Source organism: Vipera ursinii, assembly GCF_947247035.1.
Source record: "Vipera ursinii genome assembly, chromosome: 3".
Taxonomy (NCBI): domain Eukaryota; kingdom Metazoa; phylum Chordata; class Lepidosauria; order Squamata; family Viperidae; genus Vipera; species Vipera ursinii.
The window spans coordinates 47,042,251-47,063,297 of NC_139516.1; the positions used below are offsets into that span (position 1 = coordinate 47,042,251).

At 37.6% G+C, this 21,047-nt stretch overlaps 1 protein-coding gene across 1 annotated transcript; it reads left to right on the plus strand.

Annotated features, from left to right (window-relative positions):
• The first annotated feature begins 349 nt into the window (after nucleotides 1-349).
• On the plus strand, nucleotides 350-16,690 carry FRS3 (fibroblast growth factor receptor substrate 3). The gene is made up of 7 exons (XM_083359862.1): nucleotides 350-488; nucleotides 1,413-1,544; nucleotides 2,071-2,165; nucleotides 3,436-3,622; nucleotides 7,095-7,250; nucleotides 9,311-9,453; nucleotides 10,620-16,690. The coding sequence occupies exons 3-7, from the start codon at nucleotides 2,100-2,102 to the stop codon at nucleotides 11,559-11,561; spliced, it is 1,494 nt and encodes a 497-aa protein (XP_083215988.1). The 5' UTR covers nucleotides 350-488; nucleotides 1,413-1,544; nucleotides 2,071-2,099; the 3' UTR covers nucleotides 11,562-16,690.
• The last annotated feature ends 4,357 nt before the right edge of the window (nucleotides 16,691-21,047 follow it).

Sequence of the window (21,047 nt, forward strand, 5' to 3'; positions counted from 1 at the left end):
TTATTGCTATATTAGTACATTTGCAGCTTTCTTCTGTACTGTTTTTTTGTGAGAAAAAACAGCAGAACCACTTTAGGAAATTTAGTAGTAGAAGCACCTTAAAAGTTTAAATAAAATTTAAATAAAAATTCATTAGAATAGTTCTTGGTTATCTTTTATGGTTATTCTGCGGCAGCATAGTGTTTATAGAAATGAATGAGTTATTCATGTTCAGAAAAATTGCTAATACATTGAAATGACTTTTGTATGTATGATTCTTTTTTCATTCTGAGTTAACAATGAGCAAAGTTTGTTTTGTATATCCCTGTAACTATATTAGAGTGCAACTGCAAGGTTTTTCCCCTGTAAATTATTGTTTGTTGATTAATTGCAGAATGTTTGGCACTCCAGGCCTGCAGAAACGAAGTGTGATTTACAGCCAAGCTGGAAACAGCCAGCAAAAGAACCAAATACAACATGGAAGACAGGTGAACTTCCTGAGAACTGAAGTATGTTAGATTTCTAACAACTTTTTGATTAATTAACATGGTCAAAACCAATCTTTGTGCAGGAGCAGTAGGATTTTTCATTTACTGCCAGGGAGAGAAACAATTTAGGAATATCTGGAATTCAGAATTTTTTAAAACAATGATAGTTGATAAATAGCTAAATAACCAATTAGCTCTTGAAGATAGTCTGTTATTAAACCTCTCATTTAACTTTTTACAAGCTCTGTAAAAAGTTGTTTGTTCATTAGTTTTATTACCAAATCCTACAACAATCTGGGAAGTGGACATTTTCTATCTCTTAAATATAATCAATATCCTTTTAAGCAGATGTCAAAATTCCTGAAGGAATCCCTGCACTGATTTTTTGGATGTGTTACAAGACAGACAATTTCAGATACACCTGTTTAAGCCCTCACATTTAAATCTATGTAAAATGAGTGCATGTCTTAAACATCTGGATCTTCCTTCTGGGACATTAACATATTACAGTACTAGTAAGCAAGGTGCCTTTCAAGGATGTTTGTCATTAACTTGTTTTCTCACTAGGTAACAGAGGAGCACCCACACTTAATTTTTTTAGGTTATTATCCAGTGTAGGGATACAAATTATTAATATTTTCATTGTTCATGAATTATGTTAACTTTTTTTTTACTTATTTTGTAAAATGGAACACCAAATTATTCCAGAAAACAAATGTAAAATAATATTTTAATTAAAATTTAAAGTAAATTTCTAATTCTCATTGTGACATAGATGAACAGCAAGCTTTCTGCTATATTTCTGTCAGGGAGTAAAGAAGTTTAAAATGATTTGTTCATGATATTTGGCCTGTATGAGTACAAAAAGAGACTGTCAAATACAGGTCGATAATTTTCGGGGGGTTAGTCATTTCAAGTGTTTTTATTTTTCTCTCTTCCTTATAGGTGAAAGTTGACATAGTTTCTATGAAACCATAAATGACATCTTGGCATCTTGATTGCCATGACACCCAGCACAGGCTTGTGTGGAGAATGTGGGAATCCTTCCCTTAAAAAACTGCTGACAGCCATGGCTAGGTAAGGCTTAAGCAGGAATACGATGATTGTCTGAAATCCTGTCCTTAAGGGATGATAAAAATGTTTTTTATTTGTAATTCTAATACAACAGACAATAATTGTCCCATATTGTGGGTTTTTGGTAGTGTGAAGACATTGGTCTTACCATGTTTTCCTTAGTGCTGCCTGAACATGATCTAACATCACTTTGAAAATTATTATACTAGTTTACTGGTCTGGGATCATAAATAAAGAAATCCACTGTGTTATACGTGTAACATAAAGTCACTCTCCATACTCTTGGCACAGGACACTCTCAGCAATCTCTCACTAGAGCACAAATATCTCTTTAAAAAGTTGCTGACAGATGATATATAACTGCCTCCATGCACGTATTTCTTATTAAATCTGAAGCACTGTACACATAAGTGGTGTATACCTTTGCCTTTTTTTCTCCATCTCCCATTGGGTTTTTGAAACATTGAAAATATTTTGTTAGAAAGATGTGGTTTACATTTTGGTCTTCAGTATTCTGCCTTTCCTTAAGTTCCAGGGTTTGCCTGTTGTTTTGACACCATGGGAATGTGCTGCAGTAGCCTATGCCGAGACAGGGTTCCAGATAACCACCCTACCAAGTTTAAGGTAAGTTATGTTTTTTGTCTTTTATAATGTGTTCTTCTACTAATATTGATCGCTGTGAGTTAACTCAAATAAAATTTCATCTCAAGACTGAAGTCAGATTGAGAAACTCCTTTTTATGGATTTTTCCCCCATTCTTCTTAGTGCTTTCTTCAGTTAAGTATCACTGCCTTTAGCTGAGAAAGTTTATCTTCTCTGTATATTTCAAGGAATTCTGTCTCAATAAATAACTAAATTTTGTCCTCCCTCTTTGCTTAACATTCAGTCTGAAGATTTAAAATATTGACAATTTTCTGACCTTTTGTGTATGGTTGGTAAAGGCATTGTCGGTTGAGCTCCGGATTGCCCCCGACCGTCGCTCCTTCCGGCGGGATCTAAAAACCTATTTATTTGAGCAAGCCGGCCTGGTCTGATGGGTTTGGGGTTGGGTTTTAATATGGTTTTAACTATTGTATATATCGGGCATAAATCATTTAATTGTTTTTAACTTTTGTACTTTGTTTTTTAATGTTTATTGCCCTGTACACCGCCCTGAGTCCTTCGGGAGAAGGGCGGTATAAAAATTTAATAAATATAAATATAAATACCGGTATATATATTGCATGACTGTGAGTTTGAAAATTCTTTCGAGGTGAATCATTTAACTTGGGTCAATTGTTTTTAATTTCTGTAATTGTTGTATTGCGTTTTAAAAAAACTTTGTGAACCGCCCTGAGTCCTACGGGAGAAGGGCGGTATATAAGTTTAATAAATAAATTAGTTGATGATTGGTACTAGACAGTAGTATTATGCAGGGAATCCTAGATGGCATTCCCAAAGTAGAAGCATGGTGATTAATAAATGCATTGTTAGTATTACTATATGCTTAAGGCTAAGAAAATACTCCTCAGATCACCAGAGGGAGCAATTTCCTGAGTAGCTGAGGTCTTGTTGATGGGCTAGCATTGACTCTAGGTGTACCTGCCTGAAATATTTTTCTGGTAAGGAAGTATTCATCTTATGCAACGTTTCTCAATCTTGGCTTTTTAAGATGTTTGAACTTCCACTGACTGGGGAAATCTGGGAGCTGAAGTCTACACATCTTAAAATTGGCAAGGCTGAGAAACTTTGTTCTAAAGTATTTTACCACTGAATAAGAAAAAAATGGCTGCCTTACAGAGATGAGGTTGGGTTGGTGTTTCTTCCTCAGTAGCTACACTACTAGTTTATAGCCCCACTGTGTCTCTTTATATGGTTTTTAGTAACCCCTGAAAACTGGCTTTGGTTTCTACAGGTGACAAATGTGGATGATGAGGGCAATGAGCTGGGCTCAGGGATAATGGAATTGACACAGAGGGACCTTGTTTTACACACTCACAAACGCGATGCTGTTCGGTGGCCCTACCTTTGCTTGCGTCGCTATGGCTATGATTCCAATCTCTTCTCCTTTGAAAGTGGACGTCGCTGCCTGACTGGACAGGGTATGTACGTTTCTCACCAAACAGCAGGAGAGCTGTTAGCCTGGGATAACATCTACTTTGTCTCTTCATAGGATGTTATAAATCTGGTTTAAAAATAGAAACAAAACTTCTAATATGACACGTAAGGAAATTCACACTTTTGTTTTCAGATAAGTATTAATGAAAGAACATTTTTAAAGCCTATTTAGTCCAGTATTCTGCTTTATCAAGGCCAACCATATATTTATTTATTTATATATAAATGAATAGTCTAAATATCTGGCATTCAGGTTTCTAACGCCTCTCATATTAACAGCATTGAAGGGAGTGTTCTGACCTATACTCTCTGATAGTCTTTTAAATCCATATGTGTATGGTTAGATGTGCAAGGTTGGGAATAACACTGAGATCATTTAAATCTTTGTTACATTAAGAATAGACTATATTAAGAATAGTAACATTTTTAAAAACAGAATTATATCTAATCCAAATTAAAATTCCAATCTAAATCTAGCAGTGTTGGAATTAATAAAAATGGCATAATGTTATAAGAGAAAGTTGATGCCATATCCTTTCACAAGATGCAGCAGTACCTAAATTTAATAACAAAATAAACTAGAAAATAAAATTATCTTGCTATATCAGCTCAGAGGTCTATGTAATACTTTATGTCCATCAGTAGCCAGACTATGTTTCTCAGAAACTAGATAGCTATTTGCAAATCATTAGGAACTGTCTTTCAGAAGCATAGCGCTTCAGACTCTGAGGACCCAGTTGAATAATTCTTTATGAGACCCCTACCTACTGTTGATAATCTCTTGTCTTCATAGTGATAAATTTTATAAATGCATTATATTTATGCTGAATCTTTTGAAATCAGGTCTAACTTTTAAATAATTATGAATAAAATCTGTGATGCTCAGGCTATTATGCAGTTCTTTTTTTTCTCTGCACCTAATAGGAGAAGAATGAAAGCTTTCACTTTTATTTCAGAATAAATCACAGTTTTAGGTTTTTATTTAAATCGAAATGTATTAAATCCTGACCTGCAAACAATACCACAAGACATCATAGTCGTGTATTAATTTTCAAAAGCTATTACACCAGAGGTCCCCGACCTTGGAACTTGGACTTGTGGACTTCAACTCCCAGAATTCCTCAGCCAGCCAAGCTGGCTGAGGAATTCTGGGAGTTGAAATCCAGAAATCTTAAAGTTGCCAAGGTTGGAGACCCCTGTGTTACAGCTTTTGAAAATAATACAAGATTATGATGTCTTGTGGTATTGTGTCCAGGTCAGGATTTAATACATTTCGATTTAAATAAAAACCTGGCCATTTGTAAGGCAGCTGCTGGCCACATGAGGGCTTCTTCCCCAGGTCTTATGAAGAAACTGCTACATGTCATCTCAGGAAGAAAGCCTTGTGTGGCCAGCAGTTGCCTTGCAGAGCTGTGGAGTTCAGAGGCCCAAAGGGCAAAGATGGGGAAGTAGGCAGGGGAAGAAGTGGAAGAGTCCCCGTGATTGTAAGTGTGGGCAGGCTATCCAGTGACTGATTTGGATTGCGTGACCTCAGGGATGCTGCCGTAGCCATATTTTCAGGGACCAGGTGTAAATACCATTTGTTCAGCGCTACTGTAACTTCATCGTTGTTGAATATATGATCATAAGTTGAGGACTATCTATAATGTGATATTTTGACCTTGGTAGGAATATTACCTAGTTGGCTGCCTGTTTATAACCCATGGTTTGTTCACCATTGGCATTAGTTTGTGCCAGGAGTATGATCTTTACGTTACAGATGAAATAGTAAAAAAATCCAAATAGCCTTTGGTCAAAGCAGTGTGGATTAAAAAAAGGCAGGTTTGATGTTCAGTGGTTGTAAGATTCATTATTTCCCTTCCATTATGTGAATATTCTTTGATTCTTTTCACATTCCTTTCTCTCATGGTTGGATTTTAAAGCTTATTTCACTTGAATGATCATTCTTAATATCAGGAAGACAAGACAGAAAATGTGTAGGATCTACTGACGTGTGTGTGTGTGTGTGTGTGTGTGTGTGTGTGTGTGTGTGTTAGAATACTTTTATTCAGAATTGCAGCTGTTGTTGCCATCTTCTTGTCCTTGTTGCTATGGGTTTTTGGTTCACGTCTGTGCATGCCGGAATCTGATTGGTTAGTTCAGAATAGAGAGACAATTGATAAAAGTATTTATGGGTAGTGGGCAGGTGTTGCAATTTAATACAAAAGCGAGTTACTGTGCTTCCCAAACGTTTGCCAGTACAATCCTGTTAAATCGGTGAATCAATGAAAAGATTTCAATGATTTGCAAAAAAGGTTCTAATCTCAAAATTGAGCTAGCAAACATAAATGGAAATAGCTTGTTAGATTCTTTGTGCAGGCTCATGGTGCTGCAGGCTTACTTCGCCCAAGTAAGATTCAGATAATGTTTTCCTCAAATTTCTCGTGGGCAGTACAGTTGAAAATTTACCAAGTAATACTAGTAACAGTAATGGTAACTTTGTGCTTTTTCTTTTTCCTTTCCAATTCTGCTTTTTACTTTCACTGAAATATGGCAAATGCAAGTGAATAACAGTATAAATGGAACTGTAGAGAAAATTCAATTTCAGTTCTTTCTCTCTATGATTATTCCAGAACACCAGAACAATAAGCAGCAATTTAAATGTACTATTTCTTAGCTGGAGGTTCTAAGTTATGTTCTGACTATAACTGTTCATGCTATGTGTGTTTATACAACCTGGGTTTGTTGAAATGCATTCAAATTATAAAACACTCTTATTCCTGGCCAGAATGTTACACAAGTGAAACCATAATTCCATTTTATGTATATCCTAGTGGCTGAGAATAGCTGCCAGACTGAGAAACTGCCAGACCAAATATCTGTGTTTCGAATTTGTCCTAAATAATTTGAGCCCAGGATGCTTCAGAGATCATGCTTTCTTCTCCCCAGCTTCATGCACTTGTAATTTCAGAGGTCCTGAAGCTCTTCTCTAAAGAGGCAGCCTTTCTTTTATCGTTTAAATAAGTATATGATGAAAACGTAACCTTTTGATTCATTTTTGCTGCTTCCCTTATTAGTAATTTCATTAGTATAACTAATTATACAATTAGTATTTAACTGGTATAGTAATATTTATGATTTTGAAGACATGTCCTTGTGTCAAAAGATATAAATGAAGTTGGTAAATAGTCAACGTATTTCTAAGGAGATCCCAAATTAAGGTGTAATCTCAGGACCAGCCCTTTAGTTTCAGTATACACATTACATCTTAAACCTATCCTTTTGATTTGTCCAAATGTCTATATGTTGCTTTCACTGTATTTAGTAATCTGCTGATATTTACAGGTATATGGCTGGAGTTTCACAGAGTAATGGTGCAGTTTGTTAGCATCGCTTTATGTTTATCTGATACGCATTTCTTGTTTTAGAGAATGTGAACATACTAGTATTAAAATAGACTTTCTCTTTTTCACCTAGGAATTTTTGCATTCAAGTGCTCAAGAGCTGAAGAGATATTTAATTTGCTGCAGGATCTGATGCAGTGTAATAGTATCAGTGTGGTGGAGGAACCTGTTGTCATTACAAGGAACGCAGCTGAACTGGAACTACCCCGGACTCCCCAGACACCCGATAGTGAGACCCTCTTACAAATCGGAAGAGATAGGGGAATGAGGCCTATGTTAGTCTCTACTCTACAGCAGGGGTGTCACACCGCCAGCCCACGGGCCGGATGCGTCACACCCAAACCACGCCCTCCCCATTGCCGGCAATGGGGAAAAAGTCGCGATACGTTGCGACATGTCACGTGATGTGAGTTTGACACCCGTGCTCTAGAGCATTTCTTTTTGGTATCACAAAGGTGCTTTTTTCTTTAAAAGGCAACTGGACTGTTTTTTTCCTTGAGGAAGAAGAAGAAAATCCTTTTGCTTCTCATCATCAAAGAAACCTTATCAGTTCTGATGGGGGGGGCGGGGGGAAAGGAAGGATAGATATTTACTGTTGAGACTGGATGGAGGGGAATGGAAGGATAAGTTCTGATAGGGTGGGGGGGAGGGGATGGAAGGATTGTATTTCTTTGCAGTCATCTGGTCATTAGAACTCTCTCAGAGCTTTTGAGGCCACGTGAAGCCCTCAGGGTCACCTAAATCAGGTTGCAATTGGTTCTGGAACTTTCCATACCCCCGGCATCAGAACTGATGAAGCTTCTTGGATGAAAAGCAAACCATCTTCCTCAAGGAAAAAACAATCCATTTGCCTTTTGGGGACAAAAAAGCACATTTGAGATAATTATGAGCTGGATAACTGAGAATCTCCACAGACATTTCTTCTTGGTCAGAATATTTTGTTTTGATAAGAATTTGAATATTTGTATGGGGTGAAACCATTTTTTAAGCATGTGCCAAACATTTATACCTTACCTTATACAAAAAGATACAGGGATTTGGCCCTGTTTTGAGTCTGTTGAGTTGCTCATTCTTTCCACTGCAAACTCACGGCTGAAACCATAATGTCAATCCACTTTTATAATGCATTTGTAATCTATTTATAGTATTGGGCATTTCTAATTTATGCAAGAGAGTCATTGCCTTGTTTCCGTATACATTTTCTCTGAACTGGGGCTACTTTAGGGCCCAGCACATTTGCAACAGTTGTACTAACCTGTTTTGTCTCCAGGTAGTTATTGTTAATTACTTAATCATCTGGTCTCATAAAATCAAGTCTACTCTTCATTCATGTCTTTTGCTTATTGTAAAGTTTTTAAGTTTTATGTGACCTTGTTCCTTTATTTCTAAGGCAACCAAACACAATTATCAGATATGTTTACATTTCCAGTAAAATATCACCAAAACTGCTATGGAAAGTATACATGAGAAGTAGGAAGATTATTGTTTGATTTGGTTATTTTGACCTTTATTTTGCACTTAGATTTGAGGTAGGTATTTTAACCTAGATCACTGCAGATGGGGACTGTAGCCAAGAAATTAAAAGACGCTTGCTCCTGGGGAGGAAAGCCATGGCAAATCTAGACAGCACACTAAAAAGCAGAGACATCACCCTGTCAACAAAAGTGCGTATAGTCAAGGCTATGGTCTTCCCAGTTGCAATGTATGGCAGTGAAAGCTGGACCATAAGAAAGGCTGAGCGCCAAAGAATTGAGGCCTTTGAACTATAGTGCTGGAGAAGACTCCTCCCTTGGACTGCAAGGCGATCAAACCGGTCAGTCCTAGAGGAGATCAACCCTGACTGCTCTTTAGAAGGCCAGATCCTGAAGTTGAAACTCAAATACTTTGGCCACCTAATGAGAAGGAAGGACTCACTGGAGAAGAGCCTAATGCTGGGAAAGATTGAGGGCAAGAGAAGAAGGGGACGACAGAGAATGAGGTGGCTGGATGGAGTCACTGAAGCAGTAGGCGTGAGCTTAAATGGACTCCAGAAGATAGTAAAGGACAGGAAGGCCTGGAGGAACGTTGTCCATAGGGTCGCGATGGGTCGGACACGACTTCGCATCTAACAACAACAAAATTTTAACCTAGTTTTTATAAGTGTTCTGTCTCATTACAGTAGAGAACTTCATCATACAATCTGAGTCCATTGGCCTATTAGCAAAGTATTTGGGGTATTTTTGGTAAATGTGTATATAGTTTTGTGTAAAGCTAATTGTGCTCCCATTTCTTCATTTTTTGAATATATAGTCCCAGGTTTTCCTAATGGGTTCCACAACTTTCCTATGGAGCCCTCATCTTGTCCTGCAGCCTGCCGTGCCCCTATGAGTAGTCTAAGGCATTCTTCCATTGGGGAGGACGCTACCCATGCTCTTATTATGCCTGATGGGCAAGTAAGTATTGCATATGAAATAGAACACTGCACCTATTAATACTAAGTCTGACAATTAATTTTAACTATGCCAGTTAATGTTGTTATAGGAAAATAGGCACCTGTTCTTTTTCACTAATGCAACGCTAAGTTTCTAAGTATTTTCACGAAAAGTTTCTTATTGAGAAGATGTATTTGTAGTTATAAGAAAGGCACAATAATAATACCTTCTCATTGCACAAGGTGTTGAATCATTTTACCTCTGTCCATCCTCAAATAAAGGCTAGGATGGGTTTTTCATAACTGTGTACATGATTTTCTTGATTAAACAAGAATTGTGGTATTGTCTTTTCTTAATCTGCATACCGGTAGTCCTTGTCTTTAGGCCACAATTGAGCCCCAAACTTCCCTTGCTAAGTGAGACAGTTATTAAGTGAATTTTGCCCCATTTTATAACCTCTCTTTGCATGGTTTTAAAGTGAATCACTGAAATTGTTAAGTTACAAACACGACTGTTAAGTGAATCTGGATTCCCCATTGACTATGCTTGTCAGAAGGTCGCAAAATTGATCACATGACCCTAGGACACTGTGGCCATCATAAACTCATGCCGGTTGCCCAGCATCTGAATTTTGGTCATGTCACCACCAGAATGCTGCAACAATTGTAAGTGTGAAAAACTGTCATAAGTCACTTAAGTGCTGTTGTAACATTGAATGGTCACTAAACAAATGGTTTTTAGTCAAGGCTTACTTGTACTAGATTTGATTAGGTAACATAATATCGTGTGATAGGACAGGTGTGATCTGATAAGGATTTTTAAAAATTATTTTCAGTCAGGGAACATGTTTAGAATTATTAATAACAGAATCCAAGTTTAAGATGGGACTACATTTCTTTTGAACATTGTTGCTGTTAAAGATCACCCTGTTTATGCATTTTAAAATGCTGTACAAATACTTATTAATCCTGTGATCCATAATAAATAAAGAAGGATTTCTAGGCAGCATTCTCAGCACCTGCTAATTTCTTTCTTTCTTTCTTTCTTTCTTTCTTTCTTTCTTTCTTTCTTTCTTTCTTTCTCTCTCTCTCTCTCTCTCTCTCTCTCTCTCTCTCTCTCTCTCTCTCTCTCTCTCTCTCTCTCTCTCTCTCTCTCTCTCTTTCTTTCTTTCTTTCTTTCTTTTTCAGTCCCACACCTATGTAAACACAGCCAGTGGTGAAGATGATATAAGGGGCCACCATTGTATGCACTCCTTACCTGAAGTTCATCCTCCGATTGCTCATTCCAACCATAGCTGCTCCCTGGAGGATCGGAATCCCCAGGTTTACATTCAGCCAGGAGAAGTGAAGTTTGTTTTGGGCCCGAAACTGGGTTATAGGCACAGGATGAAATGTGATGGCTACTGTCGACCCCACTGGGAGTGCTCAAGGCATTTCTGCACTCCTCACAACAACAACAACAACGATTACAAAGACGAGTGCCTCGCCCCCAAGTGTGTTTATGAAAACCTCAATGGTCTGCTGCCTTCTCGAGGAACCTTATTTCATCAGGGTAGCGGGCGCTTGAAAATTCCCCGCGAGGACCTGAATCCTGCCAGTTGCTCCCATCGCCGGACCGCCCTACTGCACTATGAGAACTTGCCATCATTGCCCCCTGTGTGGGAGTGCCAGCCCCTAAGACAGGGCCAGGATGAAGAGGATTCTGGTGATGCAATGACACCTTCCTCCACTGGTTATCCAGAAATTGAAGAAGATGACCCTTTACGAAATTACATGAACTCAGAAAGGGCTGCCCTACATAGAGGCATGCGTAGGGGAGGATGCTTGCAGCGCCGCCGCAGTTGTACCCCTAGCGTTTTCAATTTCGACTTCTGCCGGCCTTATTTGGAGCAGCCAAGGCAGCTCAATTATATCCAGGTGGAACTGCAAGATGATCCTTGTAAAGGGCGCCCAAACATACCAGTCCCCCACGTCCCATGTGCGGCTGCCCATCCAGCCCACAGGACCAATTCCTATGCGGTCATTGACCACAAAAAGACAGCAGCCATGTCCAGCTTACAGAGAGCACTGCCTAAGGATGATGGGACTTCCAGGAAAACACGACATAACAGCACTGACCTGCCTCTGTAAGAAGAACATCCAACCCAAGCACCTCATTGTGGCTTTTGTATCTGCTCTTCAACAAATCATGTTACGTAACTGCCATTTTCCCGTTGTGCCCCCTGTTAGTGTGAGTCACTGGAATAGTTTCATCAAGCTAAGTTAAGAAATGTAGCCTATCTGTGCCTCTTCCGAGCCTCATTTTCCTCTGCCATATACTTTCTGAAGCCCTGCCATGTGCTTGATTATTTGATGTGGCTGATGGCAGGGTGGGTAATGGTACAGTTGGAGTGTGAAGGCTAAGGAAAAACTTATTTAATTTTTATTTTTGAAAATACACAAAATATATTTATTTTCAAATTTTTCATTAACTTATTTTTCAGAGATGCTGGTATTGGTTTGTCTGTCTATTTATTTATTCATGTTAAAGTGCCCAGCAAGTATAACACTCAATTGCTTTGCAATTAATTCTTTTCTCCATGAGAATCAGAAAAGCTCTAAGAGGATAAGAGTTGTATCATTTTTTAAACAAATAGAATGCTAGTCACCAAAAGGCAGAACAGAGGAGGAGATTCAGACTGTCAGAGAAAGTAAAGCATGCAAGAATGGTTCTAAATCCATGTGGTCCCAGGGGTGACTCAACATGCTAACAAAGCTGAACTTCCCAGCTCCAATTTTTGACTGATGGTATATCTCATAATATGCCTCTTTTCACCCTCAGTAGGAAAAACCATGGAACTATAAATTTCCTTAACAAATCCTTGGTGGATGTTTTAAACTGTTGCTGTTTACCTAACAGTTTGGGATAGTCTCGTAAGAAGCTAATATTCTGATGTTATGGTATTAGTTTGCTGGAATCACATAAAAGCTTCAAACACATCTCAAAAGCTTTTCTTTCTCCATTTGGCTTGATTGTCTCACATCCAATACTCTTAATATTGTCCCAGACATACTTTAATACATCAATGAAATCCAGGCCATTATTTGCAAATAATTGGTTTTTTTGGGGGGGTTGGAGCCGGAACATTTTGAGCAACCTTAAGGACAAGCAAAGCTTTCCTTATTTGGGACTTTCACATTTGTGTTAGGTTAGTAATAAACCTGCAATTCGGAGTATACATTTGATGGCCATGATTTATTTATGTGGCCTTCTCAGAGATAGCCCTTCCAGGAATAACTATTTGAACCAAAGTTCAGTTGGTTTTTTTCTGAAAATCTGTTTCACTGAAGCCATTTTTAAAATTCACTGTAGGTGAAACAAGCATTATAGAATTGGGGATTAGGAATCCTTTTGGTAGAAAATTATCATTGATTTCCATTCCTTTTCAAATATATTAAGAACTGTCCTTATCTAACACAGTTTTTCAAAATGTTTTTTGTTATTTATTTATTTTTAGAAAATAGAATGTTTACCTGTTTTGTTTTGAATTTATGCAATTCCATGTCAAGCAGTCCAAATTAATACTAGTATTTCAAGTGATAAGCTCAGCTAAACCAATTTAAAGTATTCATAATTTGGATAAATATTAATTCTAACCTTTGCATATCGATCCACATCATTAAAAGCTTAAAAACTGCTTGAAATTATATTTTTAAAAACTAGATTTAAAGTAGTTTGTCTTAAATCTTTTTATTGTAAAATATTATACTGACTTGTCTGTTAATTATTGCTCACCATATTGTCATGAAATACATGCTTTGCATGTAGAATATCCCATGCTTGAAATTATATTTTTAAAAACTAGATTTAAAGTAGTTTGTCTTAAATCTTTTTATTGTAAAATGTTATTCTGACTTGTCTGTTAATTATTGCTCACCATATTGTCATGAAATACATGCTTTGCATGTAGAATATCCCAGATTTAAGCAGGAGTAAGAATTTCACTTCTGAAATATTGGAGAAGTGTTACCTATTAACATAGATGATAGTGACTTAAATGATGAGTATCATGCTCCAGCATGTCCTTTATCTGTTCCTCTGCAGTTCTACTGTAGACCGATAACTAAAGGAGAGAAAAAATGCATTAAATGAACAAGAGAAGAAATGGTTGGATAGAGAATTAATCTTGCTTCAATTACATGTACTTCAGTTACAGAGGAGCTTATCAATTAATGCATTTAGATTTAGGACTGATTGTTGTATGATAACTGTACATAAAAGGTGATCTGGAAGGTTTTGAATGTTGCTGCTATTCTATATGATTTCAGTATCAAGCAGGTATAAAAATTTCAAATTTCAGCATTTTTTCCTCTTATGTTCACTGTACTCTTATAGATCATGTTCTAAAATTCATAGCTGTAAGGGGAAGACAGACAGATAGATTTGGGTAGATATCAAGATCTCCTCACTGTGGCTTGTTGTCATATAGTTAGGATTGTTCAGAAAGCATTGATCTGATGAATGATTTTGTATTTTTGCTGTATAAATTGGGTTATTTTTGATTTTAACCAGTTACTATAAAAATTGTTTTGCTTATTCAGCACTGCCTTTTAGCTGCTATGCATAGTATGTTGTAATTAACTAGTAAACGTTAAAATTAGGTGGTCTTCTTATGACCATCCGCCTTTGTGGTGTTCCAATGTCTACTCAAAATCTATTAGAATTAATAGAAGAGTTTCTCTGTCCTCTATTTGTACTTTGGATCAACTCAGTCCAAATACATCATCATCAGATTTTTATTCTGCAATTTTTATATATAACTCAAGGTGGTGAACTGATGCTCCTGGCTTCTAATTTCCCCCACAACAACCTGTGAGGTGGATTGGGCTGAGAAGGGAGTAAATGGCCCAAAATCACTCAGCTGGCATTCATGCCTAAAGGAAGACTAGATTTCTATTTTCTAGCCCAGTACCTTAACCACTACACCAGACTTGCTCTTGAGCCATTGTGGGGAATTTCAATAGGTAGAATTCTTCTAGTATCGTCATTTGCCTTTTCATCAGTTTTACTTCACAAATCCACATGTTGTTCATTCTAAAACATCAAATGTAGGCTTCTATATACTGGTGATGGGCAGGCTGGAATCCAAAGGACTTGAGCAGCTTTTTGTCACCACTAGGTATTAATCACAAAGCTATGTATAGGTAGTCTATTGATCTATCTTAAACATTCAGTTAAGATGGAAAAAAATTGTTTACTTTTTAGGTGTAATGGAACTTAAAGGGTAATTAATTAACATTGATTAGAAAGAAGGATGTGGGATAAAATAGGGAGCTCTCCTTTTCAAGGATTATGTTTACTCTGAGAGACTTATTTAATAAAAAGGAAGGACTTAGAATACTTTCCAGCTGCTGTTGTCTCAGAGTCAAGACAGCTAAAATTTATGCTTTTGTATCCTGATGCCCTAGAAGTATGGTTTAGTTTTAAGTGCTAAGAAATGTGTTTATCATGGTACAATTAAATCCGTGCCAAAAATAAATGTTTTATCTAATTGAATCACTATATGGTTTCATTGTTTGACTTTGGCTTAGTGTTTGGATATAGCCATTTTGGTTTTTTAAATCAGGTTTATGGCTTAGTGTGCTCTATGAATTCAACCAGTTTTGGCTTAGTTACTAAGCCATATTTAAACAAACAGTAACTTATTGTGTTATGTGGATCTATCCATTCAATTAGATGCGATGAAACATGTGAAGCTGGTTGCCTGCTAATGTCTTTCTGCAGTTTACATCCATTCCTCATTTAACCACTAAATAGCTTAAATGCACAGTACTTTGTTTTATTACTATTTATTACTGGTATTTTTCAGAGTCCTTTAAGGAGCATTTTCTAATGTGCCAAGAATGGTGCTTTTGCCAAGACTTTGTGTAAAGGTTAGAAAGGTTCCAACTAGTAGAGATTCTTAACAGGCAGATGAAAAGCAGAAATGCAGTTGGTGTACCAGCCTTTTATAGAGTGATGCTACCATCAACTTTCAGGGAATCAGGCTTATTGGATTGGTCCGCTGCAAGCACCTGATGGATCTTTTTGGTTTCTAATGGTGTTTGGGTAGTAGGCAGCTAACTCTGTGGGGCATTTGTTCAAATCTCTCTAATGGTAGTAGCCGTTTTTTATTAATAATTGTGTTAATAGTATTCGTTTTAATAGCTTGGAGTTTTTTGAGTATTTTATAGATGTTTTATTGTGTTGTAAGCTGCCTAGAATTGTAAGAACAGGCAGCATACTAATAGTGGCAAATAAATAATCGTTCAGCAATCCAGTGTCTCCTTTACAGGTGGTGCTTACGCTGTTTCTTCATTGGCTCTGGACCCACACGATCCCACCTCGTCATTACTTGGGGAAACAGAGCTGATGAATTCCGGACTCAGTAGTAGGGCAGAGGAAGTGCTTTAGATGCTGAAACTGAAGTGGTAGAGCTGAGAGGTGGGAATTCTTCCTTTAATGAGAATTCTTGCCTAATCCTGGTTCCTGAATTCTCCATTCTCCCTGAGTTAAGGAAGTATGGTACTACAATGCCTTTTTGTTGGTCTTAAAATACATAAAAGAGGCAGTTTTGTAGCTGTCGTCCTTGTATGTTGTATGTCAATAGAAACAGTGTAAAGCTTGAGTGAGGGGGTAAGGGCATTGTTTGGCTACATTTTTTTTTGTACTCTCCTATTGGTGGGAATATGAACACCATTACTAGAATGCTGGCAGTAAATTTGCGGGACACTGAGTTCCTTGGGGTGAGGATAGTGTACAGAAACAATTTCTGATATTCTAAATGGAAGTTAGCTCTTATTCTCACTTGCTATGTGTGTGACATTACATTTAATACTGACCATGCAAGCAAAAGTGAAAATGTAACCTTTCTGGGAATAGTCACAAGCCTCATAAAGTTGGAGAGTTGATAAACATGATGCTTTCCTATCTCTGAATACATCGTGCTCAGCACTCTATAGTTATTTATCTGCTTTTAAAGGTGCAATTGAAAATAATTCTACAAGTTCCATAATAAGTTGCAATTCAAATAATCACCACATCCAAATAATCACCTCATCCAAACTAAGTTGGATGCCACTATTTTCCCTCATGAAAACTCCAAGCCATTGCAATAAAAAATCTAGCACATTTCTAAGCATAGCTGTGCAGTAATGCAGAAATTGCCTGTTATTGCAGTAAGCTAGTAGCTACATATTGAGACTTTCTAGAGAAAAAAAATGACACGTCAACTTAAACTAGACCAGGGGTCGGCAACCTCGGCTCTTTTATGACTCGTGGACTTCAACTCCCAGAATTCCTGAGCCAGCTATGCTGGCTCAGGAATTCTGGGAGTTGAAGTCCACGAGTCATAAAAGAGCCGAGGTTGCCGACCCCTGAACTAGACCAATGTTTTATTGTATCCTTAACATTTCCATGTTAGTCATTTTTTTAGGATTAGCACATTAAATATAGTTTGTGTTCAAGGGACTGTTGTAGCCTAATTTTCTTCAAGCTTCAGTATCACAATGGAGTATTTAGCTTTCTTGGATAGCTAAAGTAAAATAGATCAATATGTATGTACTTCAGTACCTCTTTTAAAGATGTTGCCAATGAGTATGTCTGTTTACGTCTACACTGCATCCAGCAGCTTTTAAAGGTTAGAGCAGGTACTGTAAACTCACTGAATGGAATAAGGGTTATACCGATTCATCTGACAAGGGCATTGGGAAGATTAAGGTTTGAATATTATAAATGCCAAGAAATTTTAGTACTGTACTGAATTTTGCACATCAAATGAAACCCCATATTAGTTGGTATTGTGTTTAGTGTGAAAGAGTATTATCTCTAGCCCAATTCCTCAATTGTTTGTCATCTCATAATGGTTATCCACATCTTCTGATTGGTCTCTGGCGAATCTTGTTCTACATAAGACAATAGGTTTTTATTTATGTTTTAATATTTCCTTAAAACTTTCCATAGTTTAAGTCCTTTCGTGAGAGTTCATCTTTTCAAACATTTTGGATTCTATATAAAAGCAGGGAACTGTTGCCTCTTTCCCTAGTGACAGAAGAATGTGAGTCTGCCTCCATTTCCCCATTGTTGGAGGTAGGGAAGAGAGAACTCTATATAGTAAAAGTGTAACCAGCTTATAACAGCTTTATTTTCTTGGAACTTTCAGTCAGTTTTATGAAATACTTGAAATGTTGCAAATGGTCCTGTTCTTGAATTAATATTAAAAAGTAAAGAAACTGGATTCTGGTATTGTGAGACAAGAACTTTCAGTGGGTAGATCTTTTCTTTCTGTAATTCATTTTGAAAAGCCTGGCTTTAGCTAGGTAGATCTCAGTTTCTTACCTTGTGCAGTTTTCTTCATAGTTACTTGTACTGTTGCATTTGCTATTGTTTCTGATCTGGCAGAAAAGGCATGGGGATGCTCAGTTGTTCTGGCCATAGAAGTTGCTTTGTGATTTTTATTCAGTGGTTTCTGCTGTGTATCTCTGTTAATTCCTATTTGTATCTTATCCTGTGTAGCCTTCAAAGTGAAGAGCATTAGCAGTGCCATGTGACTGAGGAGCACTAATATCTTACCTTAATGTGCACAAAGAATGTATCTAAAATAAATTATTTCTGATGCTTACCTTTTGGAAAATGTGGCTTATTTGGTAACGTGTAAACAAAAAATTTATAATTACCAAGGTAATCTGAACTCCGACAATTTTATTTGCTCAGCAATCCTGGATTTTCTTTATAATATCTATGCTTTCTTCAAAATGAAAAAGGTCTTCTGCAGTCACGACATAAGCCTAAGATTGAAAATCAGGCTTGTCAGATGTTATATTTTTTTCTATCCTGCTCTATGGAGTAGAGCAGACATGTCAAACACAAAGCCCAGGGGCCGGATCCGGCCCGCGAAGTGGTTTCATGTGGCCCGCGAAGCCATCCTGGAAACAGTGAGGGAACAGCCCTCACTGCCTTGGCCCTGGCCCAGAGACCCTCCTTCTGCCAGAGACCCTCAGATCTGTCCCACTCCTGCCCAGGCCCCCATAGGCACCCTTGATGCGAACGATGTAGAGCTGGCCATGCCCACTCAGTAAGCCATACGCACTCTAGCCACGCCCACCCAGTAGGCCACACCCACCTGGCCCCCTGAGGGCAACCGCAATGCTGATGCGGCCCTCAATGAAATTGAGTTTGACACCCCTGGAGTAGAGAGTTGGTCTCTGACAGAAGGCCACCTGAAGAGACTAGAAGCATTTGAAATGTGGATTTACAGGCGGCTGTTACATATAAGCTGGGTTGACAAGATCAGAAATGAGGTGATAAGCCGCCTGGGAAAGCCAAGGAAAATCATCAAAACAATTAAAAACTGAAAAAATATTTCGGACATGTGATATGACACCCAGAAAAATACAGGATGCTCCATTTAATCCTCCAAGGAAAGATTGAAGGCAAATGAGGTCCAGGCAGAAGAAGAACATCATGACTTCAAAATCTAAGGGACTGGTTTGGACAAAACTCAGCAGCACTTTTTCGTGCGGCTGCTGATAAAAACAGGACCGTCAACGTCCGATAATGGATATGGCACAACAAGAAGAAGAATACTAATTGTCAATTTAAGATCCTCCAGATGTCTTGAGCTTCAGCTCTCATAATGTGCAGCTACCATGATTTTGATGGTAATTCTGAGAAATTAAGATAAAATGCCAAGATAAAATCACAGAACATTTTCCAGGCTATAAAGTTGGTGCTTTATTCACTAGTCATAAAATAGTGGCGGGGTGGTGGTGGTGGGGTCAATAATATAAAAAGTATTCTTAAAGTCAGAAATAGAAACTTCTAATGGGAGATGTGTTTTTTTCCCACTAAGAAGTGGTTAATAATATTCTTAGAGAGTGAGGGTTCATTGCAGTGATCAATAATATAAAAAGGTCAATAATATAAAAAGTATTCTTAAAGTCAGAAATAGAAACTTCTAATGGGAGATGTGTTTTTTCCCCACTAAGAAGTGGTTAATAATATTCTTAGAGAGTGAGGGTTCATTGCAGTGAAGGAGACAATGGCTAAACTTTATTAAAAACTAAAAGTCAGTCTTCTGATTCTGGCAAACTATTATTCAGTGTTGAGCAGTTTACTGAAACGGGTATAGACCTTTTAAAGCAATTTGAAATTTTTAGAACTCCATCAAATATATTTTATATTTATATTTATTAAATTTTTATACCGCCCTTCTCCCGAAGGACTCAGGGTGGTGTACAGGGCAATAAATATTAAAAAACAAAGTACAAAAGTTAAAAAACAATTAAATAATTGTGTAAGAATAATGTGTAAGAATTAACTATCCTGTTATTTTATTACAACACTCTAGCCTTGCTTATCTGATCCATGAAGATGACTATCAAAAATCATGCTACAAAGGTATTTTATTTTATTCTGATCAAGGAAAAGAAGGAAGGGAATTTGGCAGAGTGTCTCTGAAATTAGAAGTACAACTCCTGTCTATTCCAGTCCCTCTAGATCAGGGTTGTCAAACTGCCGGCCCTTGGGCCGGATGCATCATAGTGAAACTGCGCCCACCCCATTGCCGGCAATGGCAAAAAAGTCATGATACGTTGCAACACGTCACGTGATGTTGCAAGTTTGATACCCCTGCTGTAAATGGATTCCAGATTTAAACAAGAATATTGTGTTCATGCATACATTGATCAACCAGTTTACAAAGACTTGAGGTGGTTTATGATAAGTGCAATAATAATAATCAAGAAAATAATGTGCTCTGAGACTTTAGAGTTAAACATCCAACCACCTGCCTGATAACACCTCAGATTTAATTGTTGGTAAGAAAGAAAAGTCTTGATGGTGGACATTGCAGTTCCTGGAGACAGCAAAATAGAAGATAAAAGAGCCGGAAAAAAAATCACAAAATAGAAAAACCTGCAAATAAAAGTAGAATCACTGTGGCAAAAGAAAGTAAAGATTAGTAACTGGTACCTTGGGTGCAATTCTAAAACATCGGGAGCACCATTTGAACACCACCAGCATTGATAAAATCACCATTAGTCAATTGCAAAAGGCACTTCACTTGAAACAGCTTACATTCTGCGATAATACCTCTTACACTACCAAACAACGTGCCTATCCCAGGTCCTTGGGACGGACTCAATTGGTGGATAAAATTAAGTCTCAACATCTGGCTGACTGTCACCAAACATAATAATAAATGAGCAACTATCCAGCCTAAACTAACCAGGCAGCATTAATGATCAAAAGTTTGGTAGAACAAGAACTTTGCAAGGTCTTCAGGATAATTTGACTTGGGGAGCAAGGTCTTCCAAAAGATAGGGTCAACCCCTGATCAAGAAGCAAAGCTTCTGAGTCTTAGTTAACAAACCTTGCTCCTTTTGCTGTGGCTTGGGAAAATTGGCTGTGTATGCCCCTGTCTGTTTTTAAATGTAGTGGGGTGTTTTGTTTTTGCCCTGCGACACAATCATACAAAGTTTTGATGAACTCTTGTTTGTGAAGCACAGTTTAAAAGCCCCTGTTATAGTAGTCCACATGCGCAGTGTCTAGGTTACTGATAAGTCTCTGTACGTCGGCACCTAAGTCTAGAAAGGACT

Excerpts from the sequence above, each read along its gene's own strand:
- FRS3 (XM_083359862.1), top strand. The coding sequence starts at position 2,100 with ATGGGAATGTGCTGCAGTAGCCTATGCCGAGACAGGGTTCCAGATAAC. Across the intron at positions 3,623-7,094 it reads TCGCTGCCTGACTGGACAGG|GAATTTTTGCATTCAAGTGC; the intron begins GTATGTACGTTT and ends TTTTTCACCTAG. Across the intron at positions 7,251-9,310 it reads GACTCCCCAGACACCCGATA|TCCCAGGTTTTCCTAATGGG; the intron begins GTGAGACCCTCT and ends TTGAATATATAG.